Here is a 17862-nt window from a genome sequence, read left to right as displayed (position 1 = left end):
TGTCCTCCTCAGCATTTTTTAGAAAGGGTCATTGTGAGGGGCCAGAGAACCCCTAGGCCTCTACTGTGCAGGGAATTGTGGGCCAGAGAGAAATCACTGCCAGGGGTGGGCTCAGCTGTTGTCTCCCCTCCAAGGCTGGACGTGTCTCGTTCCTGGGGCAGTTTAAGAAACGAGTGGGTTATAGGCCTGGAGTAGATGGACAGACCAGCTCAAGGTTTGGCCTTCTCTTTCTTCTTACTTTCCCAGGGTGGCTGGGCTAGATACCCCCTCTTCCCTCCCTCTCTAGGACCAACCACTCTTCATCCACAAATCCGTCCCCGAGTTCAAGCACAGACTCCATCATGAAAACTGTTTTCCTTGGTAGCTTAGTGAGCTGGTGCTGGTCCTGCCTCCCTGTGAAGCTAACCCAGCCGCAGGAGGGCACTTGGCCCCACTGCCTTTCCAGACTGTTCACAGGAGGGTGCCCAGCAGGGTAGCACACAGGAACCCAAAGGAGGATCCAAAGGGCGAGCAGCGCACTGAGGAGCAGAAGCCCAGGTATGAGAGTCCCTGTCCCCATCCCTGCCTGCACTGTGCCTCAGGCCGAACCTAAGATCCTGCATGCCGTGTTCTTTTAAACAAAAATGTATTGAGATATGGTTGACATTGTGTAAGTTTAATGTGTACAAACCTGTTAATTTGATACATTTATATATTGCAATATGATTACCACTGTAAGTTTAGTTAACACCTTTATCACGTCACAGAATTATAATTTCTTTTTTTGTGGCGAGAACAACTGGTCTTTTAGCAAGTTTGAAGTTTATAATGTAGTATTGTTGACTATATCATTATGCTGTGCATTAGATCTTCAGAACTTATTTATCTTCTAGTTGCAAGTTTGTATCCTTTAACATCTCCCCAATTCTCCCACCCAGCCCCTAGTAACCACCATCCAACTCTGTGTCTATGAGTTCAGCTTTTTTAGATTCCACATATAAGTGAGAGCATAGAGTATTTTTCTTTTTCTGTCTGGCTTATCTCACTAGCATAACGCCTTCAAGATCTATCCATGTTGTTGCAAATGGCTGGATTTCCTTCTTATGGTTATATAGTATTCCATTGTATATATATCACATCTTCTTTATCCATTAATCTATTAAGGGACACAGGTTATTTCCATATCTTTTGTGAATAAAACTGCAATAAACATGACATATCTTTTTGATATCCTATTTTCATTTCCTTTGGATATATACCAGAAGTGGGATTGCTCATAAAATAAACATACAGAAATCAGTTATGTTTCTATACAATAACAATGAAATATCTTAAAATGAAATAATGAAACTATTCTGCTCACAATAGCTTCATAAAGCAATAAAATACTTAGGAACAAACTTAACCAAGGAAATGAAAGATCTGTACAATGAAAACTGCAAGACTTTGAGGAAAGAAATTGAAGAAGACACAAATAAACAGAAAGATATTCCATGTTCATGGACTGGAGGAATTAATATTTTTTAAATGTCCATACTACCCAAAGCCATTTATATATTTGGTTAAATCTCTACCAAAATTTCAATGGCATTTTTCACAGAAGTAGAAAAAAAAATCCTAAAATTTGTATGAAAACACAGAAGACCCTGAATAGCTAAAGCAGTGCTGAGAACAAAGATGGGGGCATCACACACCCTGACTTCACACTATATTACAAAGCTACAGTAATGAAAGCAGTACTGTACCAGCATAAAAATAGACACACAGACCAATGGAAGAGAATTGAGAACTCGGAAATAAACCCCACATACAGGGTCAACTAATATTTGACAAGGGAGACAAGAATACTCAATGGGAAAAGGATAGTCTCTTCAACAAACAATGCTAGGAAAACGGGATAACCACATGAAGAAAAATGAAATTGGGGCCCTTTCTCACAGCACTCACAAAAATTAACTTGAAATGGATTAAAGTCTATTTAAGACCTGATACCATAAAACTCCCAGAAGAAAACATAGGGAAGAAGCTCCTTAACATTGGTCTTAGCAAGAATTTTTTGGGTATGACACCAAAGCACAAGCAACAAAAGTAAAAATCAACAAGTGGGACAACATTAAACTAAAAACCTCCAGTACAGAAAAAGTAACAAAATGAAAAGGCAGGGCTTCCCTGGTGGCGCAGTGGTTGAGAATCTGCCTGCTAATGCAGGGGACACGGATTCGAGCCCTGGTCTGGGAGGATCCCACATGCCGCGGAGCAACTGGGCCTGTAAGCCACAACTACTGAGCCTGCACGTCTGGAGCCTGTGCTCCACAACAAGAGAGGCCGCGACAGTGAGAGGCCTGTGCACTGCGATGAAGAATGGCCCCTGCTTGCCACAACTAGAGAAAGCCCTCGCATAGAAACAAAGACCCAACACAGCAAAAATAAATAAAATAAAATTAATAAACTCCTAACCCACATCTTCTTTAAAAAAAAAAATGAAAAGGCAACTTACAGAATAGGTGAAAATATTTGCAAACCACATATTGGATATGGGATTAATAACCAAAATATATAAAGAACTCATACACCTCAGTAGCAAAAAAACCCCAAACAACCCAATTAGAACAATGGGCCAAGGAACCGAATGGATATTTTCCCAAAGAAACCATACAAGTGGCCAATGGTACATGAAATATTGCTGAACATCACTAATCATCAGTGAAATGCAAATCAAAACCACAGTGAGATACCACCTCACACTTGTTAGAATGGCTACTATCAAAAAGACAAGAAATAAGTTTTAACGAAGATGTGGAGAAAAGGGAACACGTGCACTGTTAGTGAGAATGTAAATTGGTACAACCACTGTTGAAAACAGGATGGATTTCCTCAAAAAATTAAAAATAGAGGGCTTCCCTGGTGGCACAGTGGTTGAGAGTCTGCCTGCCGATGCAGGGGACACGGGTTCGTGCCCCGGTCCGGGAAGATCCCATGTGCCGCGGAGCGGCTAGGCCTGTGAGCCATGGCCGCTGAGCCTGCGTGTCTGGAGCCTGTGCTCCACAACGGGAGAGGCCACAACAGTGAGAGGCCCACGTACAGCAAAAAAAAAAAAAAAAAAAATTAAAAATAGATCCAACAATCCCACTTCTGGGTATATATGCACAGGCTGTGTTCTAACAGCAGGTATCTCACCTTGCCTGGCTGGGCATATGCAAAAAATCTTAACACTTGAACCAGGAGAAACATGGGTCTTTGGGACCCTGTGCAGCCCTGGGCCCCAGGAACAGTAGCCAAGAGCTTTCTCATAGGCTTGTCCCCAGTTCCTACAAGTATGACCCAGGCCTTCTCGACTCGGGCTGCCTTAAAGTACCATTGCCCCCACGACTGGGGTCTCTGTAGGCTGTGCCCAGGCCTGGCCCTTGGTCTTCAGAAGAGCCTCGTGGCTATGGCAATAGCTCCCTCTCCCGAGGCCGGGGGCCCTGAGTCTGAGTCAGACCCCTACACTGTGGCCCCCTGCCCACCTCTTGGCTGACATGGCCCAATTCAGCCTTGGCTAACCAAATCTCTGTTGCTATCCCATTTATCTGGTGTCCCAGCTTTACCCTTAACCTGGCCTGGGACACTCTGGGAGCCCTTTCTCAGTTTGTGTGCCACTGTGAGACCAGCAGGGGCAGAGGGAAGCTTGTGGACCTGAGCCACCTGGCTTTCCTCCCAGCATACCACCCTGAAGGACTCCTGCTCTCCTGCCACATCTCACTTTGTAGGTTTCTCTTTCTTACCAGTCAAAATAAGTAGTAAGTCATGGGCCTTTCCTTCTCAGGACATGTTGGAGATGGTCCCTGGGCCAAGGACTGTCTCCTGACCTGCTCCCTTTGTTATTTTTCCAACTTCTGGAAATATTGCATGACATACACTTCAATAAAAAGTATAGCCTAGTGAATTAGAAGGGCTACTGAAGACATCAGTAATAATCAAGAGCCTGAAAATAAGGTCAGTAAAGGTGGAGTTATGAAAAATGGAAGCCCCAAAAGGTCTTGATATAATTTTTGACATTGCATGAAGTAGTCAAAAAGTGTCTAGTCTCTACCAATGATTGAATAATAAAAATGAGTGTAGTTAGAACCAGATAGTTTGATGAGGCTATCCTGACTATGCACATTCTGTTGCAAATCTACATATCCTTTACCTACAGAGAGATCAGAGTTAATCCTGTAAGAACTGAGTCAAGACATAACTTCGCTGACACTAGGCATCCACTAACCCCCTAGGAAAAACAAAGCAGCTCATGCTTTGAAACTGACTGAAAAGCAAGCAGACGATGATGAGATTGTCCCTGAGGTTTTCATAACAGAATGAAGTTAGAATAGACTGAATGGTATATGGATGCTGGATGAAGAAATCTTTTTTTTTCCCAAGTAAGAGATTGGTCTTCAAGTTCTTATATACAGAATGGATTGTCATTCACCCAATATGGTGCCCATCTAGAGACTATAAATTCCACATCTTTTTTACTCCCACATAAGAGCAGCCATGTGACTATGTTCAGGTCAATAGGATGCTAGCAGAAATGATACGTGCATCTTCCAGTTCAGTTTTCTCAAAAGGGAAGTCACTTGCCTTTGTCTCTCTTTCACCTCCATGGAAGGAACCATGGATGAGGAGGCAGTTCAACTGTGTGGATAACAATGCTCAAGTGGAATAGTGTTACAGGCTGAATGGTGTCCCCCCAAAATTCATACGTTGAAGTCAACCTCAGTACCTCAGAATGTCACTGTATTTGGAGAGAGGGTCTTTCAAGAGGTAATTAAGTTAAAACAAGGCCATTGGCGTAGGCCTTCATCCAATATGACTGGTGTCCTTATAAGAAAGGAAATTTGGACATAGGCATGTACAGAAGGAAGATGATGTGAAGATACAGGGAGAAGATGACCACCTATAAGCCAAGGAGAGAGGCATTAGAAGAAATAACCCTGGCCACACCTTCATTTCTGACTTCTAGCCTCCAGAATTATGTGAAATAAATTTCTGTCGTTTAAGCCACGCAGTCTGTGGTACTTAGTTACGGCAGTTCTGTCAAACTAATATAAAAAGTAAGATGGACGAAAACAGTATCCCTGAGTGAAGCAGAGCTGATTGTCTGCCTAACTCTGGACTTTTATGAGAATGAACTAAACTATTCTGTTGAGTTCATGTATTTTGGTGTCCCTTTGCTATAGCAGCTTAAGCTATACTCTAGTATAATACTTAGAGGGGGAAAAAAGGGAAACAAGCATTTCACAAGAGAGAAGGAGCGAGGAAAACCATGATATATTCACTGAACATAACCATGAACTAGGACCTCAGCATGGAAAATGACTGATAAAAATTTAAGTGCATAAGTCATATATTCCTCAAAGTATGTAAAATATGCATACACAAAATGTCCAGAAGCAACTGTAGTTATAAAAAAAACTATTGGTTGTGTTAGAGGATTAGACACATCAAACGTGGCTTCTTTATTCTGATAATTTAAATCAGTTCCATTAACAATATATGTACCTTTAGACTTACCTCTATAATTTCTATTTACTATCCTATAAGTTTAAGTCAGCAAAGAGAATCATGCTTAGACATTAACCCCGCCTATTCTGATTCTGAGAAAAGTGCTACACACTGTTCCTCCTGCCCATCTCTTTGCTTTCTTCTCACCAGTTCTTCCCAGCATTGTCTTACTCCCTGCTTTCTTACAGACCAGTAAGTGGAGCAGAGCGGTCAGGGATGGAAGAATTGAAGACAAGGAAGAGAGATGGGCGGAAATACAGAGCAGACATTTCAGTTCCTTTCGTTCCACCTCAGTCCCTGCAGAATTCATCACAAAACTGAAGCAAAGCTATTGAAGCTTCCACAGACGTATCTGTGTGTTATCTACAAGGTGTAAATGAGGCATATGACTGTTCACCAATGTGAACAAGCTTAGCTGAAGTAACAGCATAGGAAGTCATTAATTAGATTGTTCAGCTGACCAAATCCATTCAGTGAATGGCTGTTATAAAAGCATTGTAATTATGCGCTTCTGAGTCCTGGCCCATAGACTGTTTTCCAGCTCATTATTCAGAAGAAGCAGTTTACACCTCATACCACATCATCTCTTATGTCTGTTTCATGAGAATACGGCCTTTGTTAGGAATGTATGAATTTCCTTTCAAAGCTACCAACCAAAATGATTAAAAGAAATTCCAAGTGAAAGTGGGTATGCCTCATTGTTTTGTTTTGTTTTAAATCTATATTAGCAAATTTAAGGTTTTCAGAAGATTATTTATTTTATGATTGTTTGTAATGAAAAACAATTTTTCGACATACCCAGTGATTTTATCACTGATGTTTTAAAATACCGTTTCTTCTTTTAATGTCTTAAATTGAAGAGGGGAGGCATGTTCAAGTAATTGAAAGGTAGCAGTAAGCACCTGTCAGGTGCTGGAAGCAATGATGAGCTATCTTGAGTTCTATAACTGAGGTTCAATACAAAACAAGATAGCACTTTAGTCATAACTTTAAGGCTTTATTAATTCCTCAGAGCACCCAGAGAGGAATGGTGTTGCACAGAGGCCTAACTTGGATCTATTTTGAGCAAAAGCACGAGTGTGGATTTCCTAGAAAAGGTGCTAAGCAAACAATGCCTCCAACACTGCATAACCTCCATGGGTAGAAATACTGAGAAACTGTAATCAAACACAATTGAATAATCGTGTAGTAGAGGTGATTATGACAGTGGATATGAATTTGAACTATATGACCACTAATTTCATGAATTTTATTGAACATAGAGATAAATGCAGGGAGGGCTCACTTTTTACAGTAATGTAAGATCATAAAAATGACTGTGCAAGTTGAAACAGTGCAATGTAATCTTAATAATCAATGGGGGGATATTACATTTGCTCAACGACCTTTAAAAATTTTTTGTCAAAACACTAAAAACTCTCTTACTGTGGTTTATAAATGTGTAGAGAATTGAAAATTATAGTAAAACTAGTATTTATTTATTATACCATAATTTAAACATTAGAAACATTGAGAATCCAAGTGTTTTCTTTATCTGTAAAAATCTTATGAAGAGTAGTTTGAATACTGCTTTTCTTCCCCTGGTCGTATACCTTATAACACAGAGCTAGTACCTCTTTTATGACTTGATGAATTGTCAGATTCCTTTCTAAGTTTGGATCCACTTCCAACATTTTGTCTTTGCCCTTTCTTATGTCATGAAATATCTCTGAGAGTTCCTTTAATGTAGAGTTTTATGCCAGTGTCACTTCCTCTGGGACACTGTCATCCTTTCAGTAACAACCACTTTCCTCATTTATGTCGATAAGTTCATCTGGCTGTATATCTAGAGTCTCAAATGGCAAACAGTGGCACTGTCAACATCCCATGGTCAGCTATTTCAAATTTCACTTTCAGAATTATCACTTTTCATTTCTTTGCTGGCAATTCTCTCTTTGCATGATCTATTTTTGCAAAATGTTATGTGGTTTATCACAGTCAACAGAACTACACACTTTGCTGTCTGAACTGAATAACAGATGTGCCATGACCAATCGCCCACAGACTTTGAAAGAAGTGGTATGATTGGTCACAGATCATGATGCACATTTGTTACTGACATAATGATGTGTGCCCCAAAGAGCTAGCAGAGAAGTTTGCACTTGATGCAATTACTAACTGAAATTCACATCACTCTATTGGGGGACTGGTGTTATTTAGCTAATCCGTGGTAATTGAAATTTGTGTATATCAGAACCATGCAAAGTGAGGACTGTTGTACACCAATACTGTTGTTTAGGCACTTTAAAACCTGCTATTATACATAAGGTGGGCGGGGGATAAAAGAAATAATTCAACGTCCTGAAAGGAAAGTATTAACCAAGTGAAATATAGGATAGTCAAGAAAATAGAGGGTAAAAATGATGAGTGGCTACAAACCCACAGTGCCCCCTGTGCTGTGTCCTCTCAGGCAAGATGCCCAGGCTTTTTGTGCCTCTGCAAAATGCGGCATAATAACTGTCAACTGAAAAAAAAATAAACAACGTGAGAGTTGCGAGTTAAGTTTTATTTGGGGCAAAATGAGGACTATAGCCCAGGAGACAGAATTTCGGAAAGCTCTGAGAAACTGATTTAAAGAGGTGGGGGGGAAGGTCAGTGATTCTGGTGAAGGGGTAGTACATGCAATCAAACACATATTGTTTGCAGAAGGTTGCTGCCAGTCTCGTGAAGGTTACTGCTAGTCACGAGCAGGCATCACCATGAAGGGTTTTAGTGCTTCTCTAGATACGAGGAGATGCAAGAATTGGGCTCATAAAATCTTCTCCTGCAAATCTCTATCTGAAGACCTGTTCTGCCAGTTTTTCCCAGAGTACAGAGTGCCTCATTCCTGATCTCCACCCTGAACTCCTCTCAGGGGGTGTTGAAGGTCAGTAACTGCAGCAGCTCTTGATTTAATCCTTTAGAGGCAGATGGCAAGCGCCAATTTGTAGTTGGCATAACAATACCTACCTTATAGGGTTGTCATAATAACTGAATCAAAATTAAACAATTATAGGGTTATCATATGTAAAATGATAGGGTTATCATAGGGTTATAGGGTTATCATATGTAAAAGCCTGAGAACAATACCTAGCACACTGTAAGCACTACAGAAACACTAGCTATGAGAGCAGGAAATAAGAGCAGGAAACCCTAGCAGATGAAGGAAGAGGTGGTCTAGGGGAAATTATATCTCAACCAAAACAAAAAACCTGTCCTTAAAGTCAAAAGGAAATATTTAGGGTGTTTTTTTATTTCCTTTTGTCAAGAACTATAGTAAGGGTGATGCAATCTTCATGTTGTATTTGATATAAAGTATCACTCTTCTTAGAGAGAAGACTGATTTAAAATTGAAGCTAAAATATCTAATAATGAAGAAGAATACAAATAGGCATCTATATTTTCTTAGAAATAAAATAGATTAAATGACTCCTGGCTTTATAAATCATTGAATTTGTAAAATAATTTGCAGTTATTTACATATTTCCAACAGTGCCCAAATGAGGTCATGGATGAAATCTTTCTTTAAAAATCATTCCCATCCAAGTAATCTACTTGAAATAGGCCATGTTGTTTCCTTTATTAGTGAGCTAAAGATTTCTGCAAGGACAAGTTACTTCAGCACTGGATTTTACCTGTATCTGTTTTATCTGTCTTGGCTATGGTTATAGTGAAACTTTCACTGATACTCACAAAGCAGCCACACTCCCTGTGGCAATTTACAGCCAAACACTACCTGTAAGTTTTGCATCAGAACCCACGTGAAAGCTCCTCCCTCTCAGCTGCAGGATCATCCCACACCTCAAGTTAAGTCCTGATCAACGACCTGAAGAGCAGCATGTCAAAACCTATCACTTGCGTGCTCCTCTGGGTGGCTGAGTCATGGCCTCACCGACAAGGCTTTCTTTACCAAGTCCAGGTCTTCCTTAGGGCTCTGGTTCCATAAACCAGCAGGGCAACAAGAGTAATATTATCAGTCACATGGGCGTCATTTATGATAGGGTCAGAAAAACCGGACTTTCTGAAAGTTGCTGTGTTTTTACACAATCATGTGGTAACACTCAGCTGAATGTCCAAGATGCACCAAGTGTTAGAGCTGAAAGGAGCCGTTGCCAACACTGTTATCATTTAACTGATAACAACTCTGATGGCCAGAAAGGTTGCAAAATTATCAGGTTGCCATACTAGGTCTAAGAGCATCTCTTCAGTCTCCCAGCCCAATGCTCTTTCCTGCTCATCTTATATCTTTGTCTCTCATGGTCATTTCCTTTTTTGTTTCATTATATACTTAGATACACATAACTGAAATTTAATTGAATAGATACTACCAAGAGATTGCATATCCATGTGTGACTTAGCATGTGCACCCACCCCAAAATGCTCATTTTTAATGTTTTCATAATACCCTTACAAGCAAAAAAAAATTCTTAGCTAAACATAAGAATGCATGGAAATGATCTGAGACCAATGAAACATCATATAAGAGAAGGGTCTTATAAAACATTGCCAACTGCTGAGTGAGCGTGCCCCACAAGCACAGTCAAGGTTGTGAGCTGTTAACATCCCTGCTTTTCTTGCCTCGAGCTGGTTATTATGTGCTGTCTGTGCCATCTGGGTGCATCATAAGTGTGTGGCGATTTTGCAATAAACCTGGTAACTAAAATGTAATCATGAAGCAGAACGACGGTGCAAAAGAATAAGAAATAAGGTCAGAAATAAAATACATTTTAAAATGAAATGTACCCTTACTCTTTCAAGTTGAGAAATTCAAATATATTATTGACATCTGACATTAGTGATTGAACATGAAAAAATGAAATAAAGAAAAAAGGTCATTTCCTAAAGAGTTCAACACGTACACATAACACACACACATACAGACAGACACGCATGTTCACTTGGAGAGCCACCCTGCTAGGCTGGCAGCGCCCTGCGAATGACAGCCTATGAGGGCAGCAGATGATAAGGTCCATCTGTACTTTGCTCTCTTCACCATTCTGTCCCCAGAGTATTTTGTTCTCAGGTTTTCTTTTTTTTTTCTTTTCTTTTTAGCACCAGGCTCACCTTGCCTACCTGGACCTGGTCCCTGATGCACCCTGGATTCTCACATACATGGGGCCAATACCTTACTCAGAAGGACACTTCTGAGTCCCTGCATATTCATTTGTATTCCACACCATGCTAGGACTCAGGCAAACCATCAGCTGATGACTAGATTCCAAGAGAAAATGTAAAATTTGAATTATTTTAGAAAGAGCACCATTGTTCCTTTCAATTTGTCTATAAAGACACACCTATAACTTAAGGAAGTTCTCGCATGGCCCTGATTTTTTGGCCAGAATGATCAATCGAATATATAAAATATTTCTAATATGAAAATATCTCCACTTTATTATATGCCTGTAGTATTAGACATCTAAGATTCCTAGACTATACTGAAAACCTGAATGCAGGTAAGCATCTGACAAAGATATTGGAAGTAAAATTGGATTGGGGGATCAGGCATCTAAAAATATATCTATCTTGCAGTTGGTTTCCTCATCTGTAGAGATACGGCATCGGGTTGGAAATTTTTTTATTACTACACAATGGGTGCTTTATCTCCTTCATTGGCCATGGAAATGTTAGCCTAGCTCCTTTTTCTCATCCTCTTTAAAACACAAGTGAAGAATGTTGACTTGAATTATCCAGGTAACTGTCTAGATCTGAAATATAGAGTTAGCAAACACACCCTAAGATGTCTTCTCGCTCCGAGAGTGAATGGCTGAGTATAGAGCATGGATGATGAGGTATAGAGACACAATCCCAAAAGTCAAAATAATGCTCACTATAAAAGGCCGGCTGAATTGTTTCATTAAAAAAATGCACTATAAGGAATTTCATCTTAAAACTAAATAATAATGGTACAATTATATTTTTCTCCCAAGGAGGGAAAGAAGGAGGAAAGGAAGGATAGAAGGAAGGGCTGAAAGAAAGGGGGAAGGAAGATAGGAAGAAAGCAGTGAAGGAAGGAAGTCAGGCAGAAGGAAGGAAGGAAATATGTAATTGTCATTAAACTCTTTTCCCTCAGAGGAAAGATTAATGTAATCGTTGATAATAATGCCCCAATCGAAGGGAAAGTTTCTCTTTCTACTATCAAAACATGCAGCATAGAATCTTTGTTTTTCTTCACTTATCAAAAGAGATGTAGTTAAAAAAATAAAAAAATAAATTAAAAAAAAAAAGAGATATAGTTTACTACCTTCAAAGTCCACGTCTCCAACTAATTTTGTCTTTCCTGTCATTGGGTCATGGACATAGTTGATACCCACATCAATTACAGCAGCACCTTCTTTAACCATATCAGATGTAATCAACTTTGGAATACCTGAAAGCAAAACAGAGTTGTAAAACACTGGAAAATACTTAAGCTTTGTCCTTGAGTATAACACAATTTATACATTAGTTTATACATCTAATGTTTTTATTGTCATGGAAAGGTAGCACATGGGGGCATCTCTGGGTGAAATCCTGCCAGGATTTACCCTTTCACCTTAGAGATTGCTTACCAAAGCAATTTCTTACCAAAGCATTTCTCCAAATGGACACCCACTTGAGCAGCATCCTTTTGTATTTCACGTACTATAAATAGCATGGGAAGATTATGGAGATGAAACAGGCTCCTGCTGAGGGTGAGTGGAGTGAAAACAACTTGGAAGATGGAGGTGGAGAGAAGGAAGAGAGGGAGGGAGGAAGGAAAAAAGAAAAAAAGGTAATAATTCATATTCCTCAGGGTTGTGGTAAACTGTAAAGTGCTGAATACAAAGTATTATCTCATCCACTCCAAACATGAAAGGCTATCTTGAGCTTTATATTTATTTTTTTCTTGGTTTCTTTGATTCATTATGTCTGTATATGACTTGGAATGGTGTAAGAAACAGTTAGTTCTACTCACTATTTCTCCATTCAAGTTTGAAAGATAGCTCTACAGAGATGTTATGTCATCATCTATATTTTATAACTTTTCAAATTTTATTTCAGGCACAACAGTACCAGCTAACAATGGCTAGTGTTCCAATTTTTTTGTTATAAATTAACAAACCATTCCCAAACTTAGTGTCTTAAAACAACAACTAATTATTATGTTCCACAGTTGTGTGAGTTGACTGAGCTCAGCTGGATGGATCTTGTGGCTGCGGCTGAAGTCATCTAAAGCTGTGATGCCGCTGGTTGTCCGAGGTGGCGCACTCACAGGGCTACAGCGGATGCTCATGGTGGCTGAGCTCAGCGGGGGCTGTCCAATGGAGCACGTGGGCGTGGCCTCTCCATGCAGCTTGGGCTTCTCGCAACCCGGCAGCTGGCTTCCAAGAGTGAGTGTTCCAAGTGATAGGAAATAGAAGGCGCCCGTCACTTAAGACTGGAACCTGGAAACTGGCACAGTGTCACTTCTGTCATATTCTGTTGGGCAGGCAGTGACAGAATCCACTTAGATTTTAAAGGAGGGATGGAGATGCCATTTCTCAGTGGGAGGAGAATCAAAGAATTTGAGTGTCCATCTTTACTCCACCAGAATGCCTCTGGTGGACATTTTGTCTGGTGGGCGATTTACTCACTTTCACTTGCTACATCCCTTGCTGGAAAAGGGTTACCTGTTGTGTTGGCAGACGCTTTCTTCTAGCACCTGAATATTCATTTAAGCATTCCAGATGGTTTAAATGTCACCTTGTGGCATATGATTTTTACTACTAGTAAGAATTGAAAGGCTATAAAGAAACAGTGCCAAAATAGTTGTAGCTAGCTGATAGGTTCCTCAGCCACAAAATGATACAACCAAGATGGCATCAATGTTTGAGATATATTTTTTCTCTTGCTTTCCTATCCTATCCCGTAGAACTTCTTCCTTTTTACCAGTTCTAGCATCGATATTGAGTATTGCTCTAAAGATAGTCATAAAATCCTGTTTCTTCTTGGCATTCAATAGAAAAAGAAACCATAATTGATTATGACTGCAGGAAATATTTTTAAAATCAAAATGTTGATGAAATAGTTATTAAAATCCAGCTACTATGCTTTTGAGAAAGATCCAGATCTCCCTCCTAATTAGAATTGTTCAGTACAATATCTCAGAAAATATCAACTGGGAATGGTCAAGTGCACAATTTTCAGAAAAGAGGGGAATGTGAGCTTGATTTTAATTCCCAGGAAAATTATAAAATGGAAAAAACCTGAATGCATTTTTTTCTGATGATGATGTTACATATGTCCATTGCAGAAAATCTGAAAAATATTTAAAAGTTTAAGAGTAAAACAAAAATCATTATAATCTTGCCATCCAAAGACAAGAAGTATATTTTTATTGTATTTCTTTCTAGGATTTCAAAATACTTCTACATTAGATATAAAAGACTGTAATTTTTTTTGCACCATGCTTCATTGTATATCTTACCACTTTGCATTAAAATTAAATTGTGAACTTTTTCCTATTTTATCAATTATTTGAAATTTTAAAACTACATGAAATAATTTATTATATGAATTACCATAAGTCATTCATTCCTGCACACTCTTTCCAATATTTTGCTATTATAAATAATGCAGTGATGATCATTTATGTTCAGAGACTATGATGATTTCTGAACTGCAGCATCACATTTGACAGAATTTTTCACTGAACCCTTATTAACATGACGGAAAAATGTGGGCTGTATAAAAGCTCTCATTGGTACAGTCATGACTGTTTAAATAACATATTCTGAAATGGTTTATCAATGCATCCGTTAAAAAGGTCTATTGAGGTCTTCCATGAAAACTATTTTTCAGTGCCATTTTCAAATTTTGTATGAAGAACTTCGAAGAACACACTGGCATTATAATGTTTGCTTTATCTTTGTCTTCCTCCAGGTCCATTTTCCACCTTTCCCTGCTCTACTTTATGGCAGAGATGGGACTGATCCTTACAGAGGTCTTGTGTGCTTCCTGTCTTTTTTGGAACCCTGTCATAGCCTTGAGAACAAGTACAAGCTAACCAACTGACAGGTTCAAATCCTGTGAAGAGAGCTGAGTTGTTTCAGTGGAGGCCATTTTCATCAGTCAACTAGCCAACCACCAGCTGAAGGCAGATGCTTGAACAAGCCAAGTCAAGGTCAGAAGAAATGAGCCAAGGTCACCATAATTGACCAGCCGAACCAGACTCATGAGAAATTTTTTTTAAAAGGTGGTTGTTTAAAGTGACTGAGTTTGGGTTTTTTTTTGTTTTTTGTGTTTTACACAGCTAAAGCTGCATAGCCCATATTAGCAAATGACACAAAATTGGATAGAATAGCTAATAGGTAGCCACTTTGGAATAATAGACTATAAACAGCAATAAGAATTAGAAAGGGGTTACATGTACAATTCTGATCAGTTGCTTTACTTGATTAAAAACTCATTAAAAACTATTAGGCTATGTTAAGACAAATAGTGTCCAGATACAGGGATGTAATGTTTTCCACTATATTTTCAGCAGATTCTCTCTGGAAATGTTGGTTGTATTCTAGAGGCTGATCTAGAGAAGAACGATTAGAATGGATCTAGAAATCATGTCATATGGAGCCAGTGCTATCAAATTAACTGGTTCAACTGTTTCCCGTCAGTCTTCGATAAGATGAAAAAGCTTGTGTCACAATGTAGAGCAACTGTATCACTAAACAAGCTGTTGAATTCAGCTAGCTTTATTTTTTCATAGCAAGACTTTTTCAATGAAGAAAGCAGTATGTTGACTTATATTCTGCCACATTTCCTTATCTTGTTGTGGACCTATGATTATAGTTCCCAGAGGGTAAGAAACAGTCATGGATCAGTACTGGTCCACACGCCGAATATCTCTGAAATAGAGGAATGGTTGAATAAACTCAGGCTGCCTATCTCAGGGGAAGAAAACCAAAAAAACTAAAAATAATCAAAACCCAATAATTGCGGTAGTGTCTCCAATATGTTAAACTGAATAGGGAGTAGATTTACTTTGTATATTTTCAGAAGGAAGAATGAAGGGACAAAGGAAGGGAATAGATTTTAGCTCAATATAGAGAATTTTAAGAGTAATAAAATAAGCCACAAAGAGAAATACTGTCCTTATTCCTCATTAGAAATATTCACAGTAGGGTAAGGAAGAGATTGAATTGGTAAGGTTAATGAGGCTTTCCAGTTCTATGATTTAAACATTCTCTTTTGTCTAGAAAAATATTAAAAATTTTTTTTCTTTCTTCTTTAACATTCATTTCTGAACCCTTGTAGACTTCTGACCTTTTATTCTACTAAAGAAAAGAAAGAAATAATGCAAATTGTACTTAGTTGAAATGATAACGAATAGGCATGTATGATGTCTACTTCAGATATGTTAAATACTCTAAGTTGTCCACTTATATTGTTGTCTTCTAGAGACAAATGCTTGGACGTGTAAAGTTGCTCATTAATTGTGTCTTTAAGGACACTGAAATTTCTTAGACATGATGTATTTATTTCCCCAAATATACAATTGCAACATATTTAAATTATCGTTCGATAAAAGTGAAATATCATTAAAAACTATTTATATATTTGGAAAAGAAAAGACATTAGATACCAGTAGAATGTGAAGTCAGAAAAAAAAATTTTTGCTTTTTGTTAAAGTTGAAAATGAATAGTACCTTCAAGTGAACATTTCCTATGAGCTTTTTTTTTTTTGATGTGATAATTCCATAGAAACCTATCCTTAATTCTTATATAATCTGAAGGCTCAAGCATTATATGTGAGAACTGAAACCATCCACACCCACATAGCTTACTGTATACATTAATATGATTTTACTATTTCACTGTCTTCATCAACATGACTTTATTATTCCAGGAAACTCTTGCTCAGAAAGATAAAAGTTTCAAGTAATTTTATTGTCTCAAGAACATATTGAAAGACTCATTTTAATTAACATCAAACTGTTTGACTTTTCAACAGATAGTATCAAAATTTTCAAGACTCTTGGAAATCCTTGCTTTAATTAAATTCTCTCCTTGTTGTGTCTGCCAATCTTAAACTTTTATATTATGATCCTTACCTAATCCTAATCAAACTTTCACATTAAGAGACTTGCCTTAAAACAAACTTCAACATCTCTTAAATATCCCAACTTTGCTTCCACACCCCGAGATGTTACTAAGGTAAAGTGGCTCCCTGGGGGGGGGGGAATCCCTGATTTGTGGAATTTGATGATTTCTGTGGTATACGTACTCCTACCATGGCTGACTTCAAGCTACCGAGGTGACATCACTGAACATAGAATTGGGAAGAGATGTTCAGGATCCTTCACAGGCTGATAGAAGCTAGCTCCCGCACACCACTGCTCCTATGCGACTGTCAAGACAGTGTTCTCCCATGCTTCTGTAACCTAAACTCAGATTTGTCTTATCAATGGATTGTTTGGGTGATATTTGGGAGAAGCCAAGTATTCAACAATACTGGGGACCTGTGAAAATCTAGTCAAGAACTTCTCTTGGCCATGGTCCAGGACCTCAACTTGGAAACCATGGTTGCCTCTGTGGTCCCTTGAGCCTCTTGCTGGTAAAGGGAGCTGCTGGCCTCTGTGACTGGGATGATGAGGTAAGTTTTGCATTGAGTCCAAACTCTGATTTCTTTTCATTAAAGCTCCTCAAATGCTGAGTTTATTTTGTCTTCTTTAAATAAGAAATTCATTTTAGGAATCCTTTGATTATTTGTTCAGTTAAATAACTTTTGTCCTTGGTGGAAATCAGTGTTATTACTTACAGCACAATTTGTCTCTGTCGCTGTCATCTTTTTCTGTATATCTATAAGGGAAGAGTTCACAGGGAGGGGATGGGAGTAAGCTGGATAAATCCATTCCTCAAAATGACCCTGAGGACTGAAAAATTGAGAAAGTGTCTCTTGAATTTTGGAAAATCCTGTGGAAAATCTTTGCCTCAGGTCACTTAGCAACATTTTATGAGAACTTGGCCTCAGTCTTCTCTTGTTTTGTTGGTGAAATCTCTCCAAATCTTTCCATCTGCAGGGAACTGTAAATTAGTCAAGTTTGCAGCTGGAAACTGGCCAGCTACTAGGCCAAGGTGGGGGCAGGGTGCTGAGGGACCAGGGAAAGAAGCGGCACTTTCAACCTCTGATGTAGACTCCTGCTTCTTACATGTATTTGCACAATATCCCAAATTCTTATACTTACCTTTGTAAATGGCATCATTTAATCAAGGATAATTTAGAATTATAATAGACATTTTGAGGAACTTCTGATGTGAACAAGTGTTCTTTTGAGAGGTGCCATAGAACATAATGGAATATTATTCCAAACATCTAATGGTCTGCATTATATATATATATAT

At 38.7% G+C, this 17862-nt stretch overlaps 1 protein-coding gene across 1 annotated transcript in view; it reads right to left on the bottom strand.

The window, feature by feature from the left end:
* The window catches only part of MTHFD2L (methylenetetrahydrofolate dehydrogenase (NADP+ dependent) 2 like), a 138303-nt gene that overhangs the window by 16120 nt on the left and 104321 nt on the right, over nt 1–17862 (bottom strand). The window contains exon 7 of the mRNA XM_027087465.1: nt 11765–11890. Coding sequence (XP_026943266.1) covers nt 11765–11890 — 126 coding nt within the window. The remainder of the gene's footprint in view (nt 1–11764; nt 11891–17862) is intronic.

The sequence above is a fragment of the Aethalodelphis obliquidens genome, unplaced genomic scaffold (genome assembly GCF_003676395.1).
Source record: "Aethalodelphis obliquidens isolate GAN/ISIS:26980383/991018 unplaced genomic scaffold, ASM367639v1 scaffold59, whole genome shotgun sequence".
In the NCBI taxonomy this organism is placed as follows: Eukaryota; Metazoa; Chordata; class Mammalia; order Artiodactyla; family Delphinidae; genus Aethalodelphis; species Aethalodelphis obliquidens.
This window is presented reverse-complemented; position numbering and strand designations above follow the sequence as displayed.